General features: G+C 35.9%; 2 protein-coding genes and 1 non-coding gene across 9 annotated transcripts; all 3 read left to right on the forward strand.

Annotated features, from left to right (window-relative positions):
• Positions 1–1,094: 1,094 nt before the first annotated feature.
• On the forward strand, positions 1,095–3,575 carry LOC131001383 (uncharacterized). Of its 6 annotated transcripts, none has more exons than XM_057927760.1 (5): positions 1,109–1,255; positions 1,343–1,458; positions 1,735–1,807; positions 1,926–2,112; positions 2,937–3,575. In XM_057927760.1, the coding sequence occupies exons 4-5, from the start codon at positions 1,972–1,974 to the stop codon at positions 3,351–3,353; spliced, it is 558 nt and encodes a 185-aa protein (XP_057783743.1). In that variant the 5' UTR covers positions 1,109–1,255; positions 1,343–1,458; positions 1,735–1,807; positions 1,926–1,971; the 3' UTR covers positions 3,354–3,575. The 6 variants fall into 6 exon arrangements, with proteins under 6 accessions (XP_057783740.1, XP_057783739.1, XP_057783738.1 ...); XM_057927759.1 differs by having other exon boundaries at positions 1,952–2,112; XM_057927757.1 differs by lacking the exon at positions 1,735–1,807 and having other exon boundaries at positions 1,095–1,255.
• A 1,145-nt stretch (positions 3,576–4,720) lies between these two features.
• Positions 4,721–4,794, forward strand: TRNAV-CAC (transfer RNA valine (anticodon CAC)). Its single transcript has one exon. It is a non-coding gene; the product is annotated as a tRNA-Val (tRNA).
• Positions 4,795–4,836: 42 nt separating this feature from the next.
• On the forward strand, positions 4,837–8,851 carry LOC131001384 (uncharacterized). Of its 2 annotated transcripts, XM_057927763.1 has the most exons (7): positions 4,837–5,215; positions 5,575–5,660; positions 6,079–6,225; positions 6,393–6,501; positions 7,649–7,772; positions 8,144–8,414; positions 8,501–8,851. In XM_057927763.1, the coding sequence occupies exons 1-7, from the start codon at positions 5,089–5,091 to the stop codon at positions 8,606–8,608; spliced, it is 972 nt and encodes a 323-aa protein (XP_057783746.1). In that variant the 5' UTR covers positions 4,837–5,088; the 3' UTR covers positions 8,609–8,851. The 2 variants fall into 2 exon arrangements, with proteins under 2 accessions (XP_057783746.1, XP_057783745.1); XM_057927762.1 differs by having other exon boundaries at positions 8,144–8,851.
• Positions 8,852–9,106: the final 255 nt, after the last annotated feature.

Here is a 9,106-nt window from a genome sequence, read left to right on the forward strand (position 1 = left end):
AATAATTTTGCTCGATTCGAAATTGCCCGATTCGTATTCGAAATTATTCGATTCGTATTCGATAACAAATATTCGATTCGATAATATATATATATATATATATAATATTTTAATTATAATTATTTATATACATATATATATAATATTTTAATTATAATTTTATAATATCTTATTCTGATTCTAATTGTATATATATATATATATATAGAATATTAACATTTTAATTATAATTTTTGTAGAATTTAATTTTTTAACCCTCTTTTTTAAAAAAATAGTAAAAAAATACTATTCTAGCCCTAATTGGTTTCTACCTGTCGGGCCCCCATTCCCAAAGATTTGAAACCATTTCAATTTCCAAGCTTCCAGCGGCGCTTCTTCTCCTCTTCTCCACCCTCTCTGCGCCACCTGCAGCGCTCGTTACCGGTCGCCAGCAACCCACCGCCTCGCCTGCATCAGTCGCTCGTCGCCTGCATCGCTCGCCGCCGCGCCGCCCACGAAAGAACTTCATATCTTTCCTTTTTGGGTTGTCCACAATAGAACTTCATACCTATTTTTGGACTATACCCCACCACTTATAATAACTCTTACTTTCACTTTTTCACAACTCCCAATATTAATTATAATACTTTTTCACCACTCCCAATACACTCAATAACTTTTTCTCCACTTTTAATACACTCAATAATATTTTTCTTAAAACGCGTGTCACTCCCTCCTAGGAAGTTCTTTCGTGGACGGAAGGAGTAATAAGTAATACCCCATTCGTACATGAAAGTAACATTTTTTATGGGCACAAGTCTTAATGAAATGATTAATGATTTTTATGTTGTGAAGAAATTGTTTTATCATTATATGAAACGAGTGGTTGAGATTGAATTAAATATGGGTCAATATGAAAAAAAATAAAGAAAAGACATTGAGCTATATCCTAAAAAAAGTGATACACTTTTAATGAACGTCAGAAATGACACAGAAATGTGATAATTTTTGTGAATTGAGAGAGTATGTTGAGGGGAGCAATGTGAGCTGTTAATGGGCCAGGATGCGGCCCAACTAAATTGTATTTTTTCCAAAAACTGATGGCCGATTAATGAAATTTATTTCTTAATCAACTTCTTAAATGCCACAATTAATGCAAAATTAACTTTAACTAAAGACACTCGTACTCGAATCATCGGGCAGCAGTGACCAGGATATTTTTGGCTTGATCAAACGCTGCCCGAACTGCCCGAACCCCTCTCTGGGGGAGATTACGGTCAGCTCCCTCAAGAATCACCATCACCAGTCACAACTCTTTCCTGCTTTTCTTTTCATGCAATTATATTTACATCTGTCTCTATAGATTTCTCTTCTCGATCGGACGGTCCAGAATGAAAGTTGCCTCAAATCTCTGCTCCTCCGCCTTCTAGCTCTCCAGATCCTCAGATCTCCTCCATCCAGCCTCGGATCTGTTCTTCTGTAAGATTTCTATCCCTCTCTCTCTAAATTTTGTTTCGCGAATTCTGCTTCTGGTTTTTGTTTGTTTTTAATTTCTTTATTCCGTTGAAGATACTTACACTCAGATTCTTCATGATCCTCGACTGAATTTCTGGATTTTTTACGGTTGACTTCAGATTTGTGAGAGAATCGTCTCGGATCTGGATTCGCGATTATTTTTTTCGTTTCTTCTGCAATTTTTTAGCTCTAAACAGTTTATTTACTAATGTTTTCATTTTTGTTGCATTTTTTTCTCAGGAAAATAAACTGTATCTAGCAGTGCTTAATTCTTGATTTTTGTGATTCAAAATTTCAATTATTTGCAGAGAAAGTAGGTTTCTGTCGTCTTCTATTTTTTATTTCTATTTTTCTTGCCGTAGTTTCTTACTTTCAGGCTCTCTTTTTTTTCGTTAATGGGAAATTGGGAATTAAGTAGTATATATTTTCAGATCTGACGGTGGAGGTTTATTTACAGCTAAAATTTTCGAGTAAAAGATGGAGATTAATTGCGGTTCAGTTAAGTTAACCACACTTCAGCAGAGCCTGCTAATGTGCGCCGGCGGAGAAGTGGCTTTAGCGGCTTCGCTGGTTTCTGCGCTGGTCAAAGCTCAGCTTGCAGTCACAGTCCTCTTTCAGGTAATTAACAATTAAATAAATCTTGCTCTCAAATTTTGCAAGAAGTTGGAAAATGGGCCTTTTTATTGTTATAGAAAATACAGCTTTATAGATTTGAACAGTAATGATAAGTTCATAAAAAGATGCTAAAAAATCATAGTCAGAACTTGAATTTTAATTTATGGTGCTCAATTTTGTTGATTTTGTGTTACGTTTTTAATAGATTTCATTTACTAAAACTTCAATTTGAATTTTTAAGGTAGATAGGAGTTTAAAATATTTTCGTGTTTCTCTAAAAAAAAATTAAAATAAAAAATATCATCGTGTTGAACGTTTTAATTTGAAGATTCATATTCGGGAAGCATAGCGTCTTTGTTTAGAAACATATTATTTCATTCGATCTAATATTAAATAATTTTTGAGATATTTTTTTTATTTAATTTTGTGAACATTTTATTAATTTGTGGTGGTGTACACTTAGATATTGTAATTCATCAAATAAATAAATTTAAAAGACTTGTCGTGATAATTTTTTTTTGAAAAGACTTGGTCGTAATAATTGGATGAGTCATGTTATGTGACGACGGCCTTCGAATATTCCTTTGGTTTATTCTGTCACCGTTAGTGAAACGAGAATTCTTATGATTGATTTACCCGACCCGTTTTACGTACTAATTGTATGACGTGGAATTTAAACTTTTATAGAAATATAAGAAAATTAAGAATTAAAGCATTTGTTAGAGAATCAACGATATTAGCTCACTATTTCATGGGGTAGCATAGATGTTGTCGAATATTTTTTGGTATGTATAATAAGAACTCTTATTACATGTTGTGAACTTCAGGAATACATGAAACTAATAACAAACCAACCCAAGTTGAGAGGAGATCAGCACATCTCCTGCCCCTGCAAGCCAGTTGATGGCGAAGACGATGACGGAGACAGCGATGAAGACGATGATGAGGATGATGCCGATGAAGAGGAAGATGCAAACCCTGCCGAGGGCAAGATCCCCGCTGCCAAAAACGGTCTGGGTGGCGGGATGGGTAGGCCCGAAGAGAATGGTGAAGATGAAGATGATGAGGAACAGGGTGCCGGAGAAGAGGACCCCAACGATGATGATGAAGAAGATGATGATGATGAAGACGATGATGATGACGACGACGACGATGATGATGACGGAGAGGAAGAGGATAACGAGGAGGAAGATGAGGACGAGGAGGAGGAAGCCCTACAGCCTCCAAAGAAAAGGAAGAAGTGAATGTTGATGATAGTAGCATGTTATGATTCCTCTCTGGACGGTAGGAGTTTGTGTTTTATGGTATTAAGTTAAATTTGTGACATTACCGACCATGTCTACGAGCGGCGGATGAGGGTTTATTTAGGAATACTGTTTTCATGCATGACTTATGTAGTGGAACTCTTAGTTCGTGCGGCTATCAAGAAATTATAATTAAGATAGGTTTATTTCATGTTCCATTAATTACAACACTGTTCAAATATTTCCTCTCCAATGCAAGGTTAATTTAATATTTATAAGAATCTTTCAATGGGAATACACACAACGCGGAATGAACTATTACGCATGAATTCTATATTTTAAATTAATTACTATACGCACTAATTCCTTAGATATATAACTCAAATACCGATTTATTGATTAAAGGGAAAGCTCTTATCCAATCAAGTTGCGCTTCTTCGTTAATTCTTTTTAAAATATGACTTTTCCCCCAATATAAAAAATAGTCTTTGTTTAAGATGATTTTAACTTAATGGAAAGTTGGGTTGATGCTTCCAAATAATGAAATAAATTCTACTTTTGTATAAGATGAATAACCTGCACGGAGTATAAAGCTTAATTAGATATTTCTTGATGAATAGATTATTTTGCTAGTAAAGTAGTGATTCTGATTTAAAATACTCCGTACTTAACAAAATCAATAAGCAACAATTACAATTACAGATGAGACATCAATTTTGTTTGTCTTTACTAATGTACAGAGAGTAAAATTTACCCAACTTTTGGAGGTACAAAAGTTGGATTTTGACTCAACTTTTGCACCTACCATTGAAAGACGACCTAACCGAGTGGACATTCTAGATCCGGATTGGGCATTACTTGGTCCAATTACAAGTGTTGGATTTGTTAGTGTTAAGTTGGGCCGTACAGTCCATTTTGATTAATTAGTTGGGTAAATCAGTGATACTTATCAGACCCCTAATTACTTGGGCGACTTTGTAAGCTACGATGAGTAATTGCAACTATTACTCATAAATACTCTTTGTCCGATACCGTTTCCACATTGTGGACGATGCGAATTTTAAAGAAAAATGGTAGATAATAGTAGATATTAGTAAATATTGTAATAAGTGAAGTTTGGATTCCATTATTATTGGGAGTGGAAGTTTGTGAACCCTACTTTTATAAATCGAAGTAAAAACGATATCGCGAACGGATCGAAATAGCAAATGTGAAAACGGTCGCGGACAGATGGAGTATAATATATCGATTTAAATGAAGTTGTCTACATTCGCCTCAACAAAAAGAAGTTGTCTACGTTCAAACTTATACTATTATTTCTAATCAAGATAATAGTATATGTCTTCATGTAACAATATACTCAACTTGTCTGGGTGGTGTAGTCGGTTATCACGCTAGTCTCACACACTAGAGGTCCCCGGTTCGAACCCGGGCTCAGACAATTTTATTAATTTTAAAATTTTTTGAATAACGATTTTAGTCTCATCTCACTAGTAAATATTGCTTTGAATTATTCGATTCATCTTATACTACACCTCACTTCACTTTTCAACGCGATTGAATTCCGAAACCCCTTTTCATTTTCTTCAATCTTCAGTTTATGCTCTAACATTTTTGTGTTGAGGAATCCAATAACCGTGCAATCGTATGCGAATTTCCAAAGGGGGTCTTTTTGGTACCTCCTTGTGAAGTTTCATTCGAATTGGTTAATTCTAGCGTCGGGAATTGTGTTAAGATGGGTGTGGAGCAATCTGATTCCTTACCGCTGATGGCGCCGGCTCCAATCGCCGCCCCCTCTGAGATTGACCTTGAGGCCGGCCCTGATGAGCAAATTCAGTGCCGGATTTGCCTTGAAACTGACGGTAAAATCCCTACTGTTTTACTCAATTTCTCGCTGCTGGTTGCCTTTTCAGTGGAAAAAAGTAATCTTGCTCCGAATCGTTCGTGTACGTCGTCGTGGTTTGCTTTTTTCATTTTTTTTTTTGGGGGGGGGGGGGGGGGACGAGGGGCTCTGCATTTATTTTATTTTATTAAGTAGCGTGTAATTTGCTGCAAATTTGATAGCATTCCAGCTGTGAGGTTATCCAAAAGAGTTATGTATATTGATCAGTTCTGTGCTCGGTAATGGAGCTAGAAATGTTGAGCAGCATTATGTATAGCTTTTGTAGTTGAATTATGCCAAATAAAATGGTTTGAGATTCTCAACTCTGGTTGTAATCAGGTAGGGATTTTATTGCTCCTTGCAAGTGCAAAGGCACATCAAAGTACGTTCACAGGGAATGCCTGGATCATTGGCGTGCCGTAAAGGTAAATCTATTCTCTAAGTTTCAACAAATAAATTGTCTTTATATGTTTCCTTATGATTGGAGTTTCTTGTGAATGTGATTTGCGTGACATTTGCTGTTGATGCTTCTGCAAATTTTGGTTTTGTTCTTCCTTCAATGCAGCTTTTCTTTTCCTTTTCTTCGGGCGGAAATGTTTCTACGAAGAAGTAATTGCTCTTTTTGAAGATGAAATTCCATGATATTGAGGCTCTTAATTTTAGCACATTAGGGCCTCACAATTTTTATCTGCTGGTTTATAATTTTTCTTAGTGAAGGTATATTTGTTCTTCTAGTTCTTAGTTCCTGAGGTTGTTTCCTGACCAAATTGTGTAGTGTGATCCTCGAAGTTTGTATTTTAGTAGGAGGGTGTTAAATGTTAATCCATTTCCTTCGTCCTGCAGGAAGGGTTTGCCTTTGCTCATTGCACGACTTGCAAGGCTCCGTATTATATAAGGGTACATGGTGTTGCTGACAGAAAATGGCGGACAATGAAGTTTCGATTTTTTGTCACTAGAGATATTTTGTTTATCTTTTTCTCCGTGCAATTGGTAGGTCTTTGACTACGATTTGGTTTTATTTGAGTTTTCTGTTTATTTTTTCTAATCTCTTAATTTTCTTTTGCACTACGATACCTGCTTTTTGGAGTGAGTGTGTGAGGGTGGGCATGTTTAAGACTTCAGATGCCCAATTATGACAATCATGCTCCTTGCTACAGGTTATTGCTCTGTTGGCATATTCGATGTATCTTATAGATCGTTATCAGAAATTTTGGCTTCGTCACATCTGGGGCTTCGACAGTGAACTTAGTTTCTACTACATATGTGGTAAAATATTTCTTGTCAACAATGAATCTTGAAAGAATCGACTATTGTATCTAATTTGTTGAAGTTTTTATGGTTGGACATTTTTGGTGGCATGAATATCACAAATTGTGTCCCACAAAAGATCTTGAGATTAAATTCTGGTTAAAGATACCATATGCTTTGATGAACTATATATGGCCGATGTTTGAAATATAGGCACTTTAATGTTTATTGTAAGACAAGATTACTTACGTAGGGAAGGTGTGAATTGAAGGAAGCATCTTGAATCCAAGCAATGCAGCAAATCTTATGCGCTTTTGTTTTCTTTAATAAAGTCATATGTGCTGGTATTCTAGCTTTGTGCATTTGTAGATACAGCTAGAAAAACTGTCAAGTTTCTGCAACTTAGGGCTCTTCATATTTACTTATAGTAGTATATTTTTATCTACTCCGTCTTAAAATTTTCAATTACGTTTCTGATAACATTTATCCTATAATACTTTTAGTTAGTATAGGAGTAGTTGAGAAGTTGTATTAATGAATAAGAACCTCTGCATAATAATCTGAGTTCTTTATTTGTCTTTCTAAATTCAATCAAAAGTCAGTCTTATGGGAACAAATTCATTAGTATTTATCAGTTTTGCATGAATGGTCTATCTCAACTGTCTATTGAGTGTTGCTTGTTATGTCATTGGAGAACTGACAATTTAAATTATCATTCAATGCTACTAGTTGTCAGCTTTTGAGCCAGTTGATCACATTAACATTATTTGGAGTAGTGCTATACTAGAAAGAAATCTTTCATCTCTGTCAATGTAAAACCTATGGTTTGACGGAAAAATATAAATTTTTAGTCTGAAAATGAAATGGTAAAAAATCAAATAATTTATTCTCATGGATGGAGGCAACGGTCCAAAGAAGGTAAATATATAAGATATGGAGAATGGATAATCCTGAATCCTTGATGCGGACCGACTTTTTGCTTGTAATTGTTTCATACAATAGGCAAAATTGGTCCAATGAATGCATGTTTTATTGTTGACTAATTGGGACAGTAGACAATGGCTGCATGTATTAGCACACACTTATTCGGAGTATGTCTATCCTTTTACTGTGATTTATTAGTTGATTCTAATATGTCGAAGAAATCCCATTTTATTTTTCACAGGGGCATTATTGTTTTTCGCTTTACTGGGCTTATCTGGTTGCTTTATAACTTGTTACGACAGAAGAGTGCGCAATGATCTTGCTCAGCCTTGTAGGGAATTGTGTGTTTCTTGTTGCCATCCTGGGTACGTTATCAATTTTGTGTCAGATTTTTTCCTTGAACACATGTAAACAAAAAATAACTCATCTTTCCTCATTTTCTTTTTATGCTGTATTAGTAGTAATATTTCTGGCTACACCCTCTCGCTGAGTCCACTCTGTTTATTACTACAAATAATGGAGATTAATTATGAAGGGACTCCAATTTGAAAGTTTTATTAAATTCCAATCTTTGGTTTTAGAGGAGTAAAAATTCTGATCTCAAATTACTGCTATTTTTTCTTTGTTACTTTCTTGGGATTATCTAATTCTCTGTTGTACTCTTGATATCCACTCCACGAATCTTCGTTAAATAATAATTTTCTTATTAATCGTCGTTCTTCATCTATTCTTGCAGTGTGTGTGCTGACTGCCATTTGCCTGGTACTCTTTGCATGTGGACTGATTGTACCACATGCTTCGAGAGCTGCGCTGGAGCGGCTACTGAATGCGGTTGGCTGGGAGGGGCTGGCGAAGCCGGATTGCCATTACTGTTAGTAGTGGCTATAATAGTGTTAGGTTTATTTACCATCATCGGCATATTCTACACTATTCTTGTCGCCACAATGGTTGGGCAAAGGATTTGGCAGCGGCACTACCACATACTCGCCAAACGAATGCTAACGAAGGTGAGTCTTGTTCATCGAGCCTCCCTCGTTGTTTCCTACATCTCCAAGTTTTTGTGTTGTGAACGCGCTTACATTGCTTCCATTAGGAATACGTGGTTGAGGATGTTGACGATGAGATGACCGGTGGAGATTGGTCGCCCCCGTCTCTCCCCTCGGAGCACGTCCATCAGCTGAAGGCGCTCGGGCTTCTATAAACACCCTTATGAGTTAAATAACATGTAGCGTACATAGAGACGGGGCGTGGCTGCGCTGACTTTGGGGATATTTTCGGCATCGGTGTAAGTCTTACACTTTCTTATTACAAAGAATGAAGCTGTTGATGTTGCTTCGATCTGTGTTCATATTCTGGGATGAGAAGAAACTAATTGTATTAACTCATATATTTTCAATTTTTCTTACACCAAAGAATTGGATGACATGAATTACTTGTTTCATCATATGCTTGAGTTAAACCTAAACCTGCAAATGCTCCTCATCTTCAACATACTCCATCGACTCACTGCACTAAACGCTTCGCATGTGCGAAATATAAAGTAAGATTCATTGAATGTGACGTATGATTTTAGTCCCATGTGCAACTAATAGACAAAAACTATTCCACCGTTTTACATTATAATTTCGAATTATATTTTATGAGGAATTAATAACTAAAATGGAAATATTATACTGTACTATCATTGCGGAGAAAAGGA

This window comes from Salvia miltiorrhiza, chromosome 8 (assembly GCF_028751815.1).
Source record: "Salvia miltiorrhiza cultivar Shanhuang (shh) chromosome 8, IMPLAD_Smil_shh, whole genome shotgun sequence".
NCBI classification, from domain to species: domain Eukaryota; kingdom Viridiplantae; phylum Streptophyta; class Magnoliopsida; order Lamiales; family Lamiaceae; genus Salvia; species Salvia miltiorrhiza.

What these genes read in the sequence shown, in the direction of transcription:
- LOC131001384 (XM_057927762.1), top strand. Translation starts at nt 5,089, where the DNA reads ATGGGTGTGGAGCAATCTGATTCCTTACCGCTGATGGCGCCGGCTCCA. An exon ending in ATCATTGGCGTGCCGTAAAG is followed by an intron (nt 5,661 to 6,078) that starts GTAAATCTATTC and finishes TTCGTCCTGCAG; the next exon opens with GAAGGGTTTGCCTTTGCTCA. An exon ending in TAGTTTCTACTACATATGTG is followed by an intron (nt 6,502 to 7,648) that starts GTAAAATATTTC and finishes TATTTTTCACAG; the next exon opens with GGGCATTATTGTTTTTCGCT.
- LOC131001383 (XM_057927757.1), top strand. Translation starts at nt 1,972, where the DNA reads ATGGAGATTAATTGCGGTTCAGTTAAGTTAACCACACTTCAGCAGAGC. An exon ending in CAGTCACAGTCCTCTTTCAG is followed by an intron (nt 2,113 to 2,936) that starts GTAATTAACAAT and finishes TGTGAACTTCAG; the next exon opens with GAATACATGAAACTAATAAC.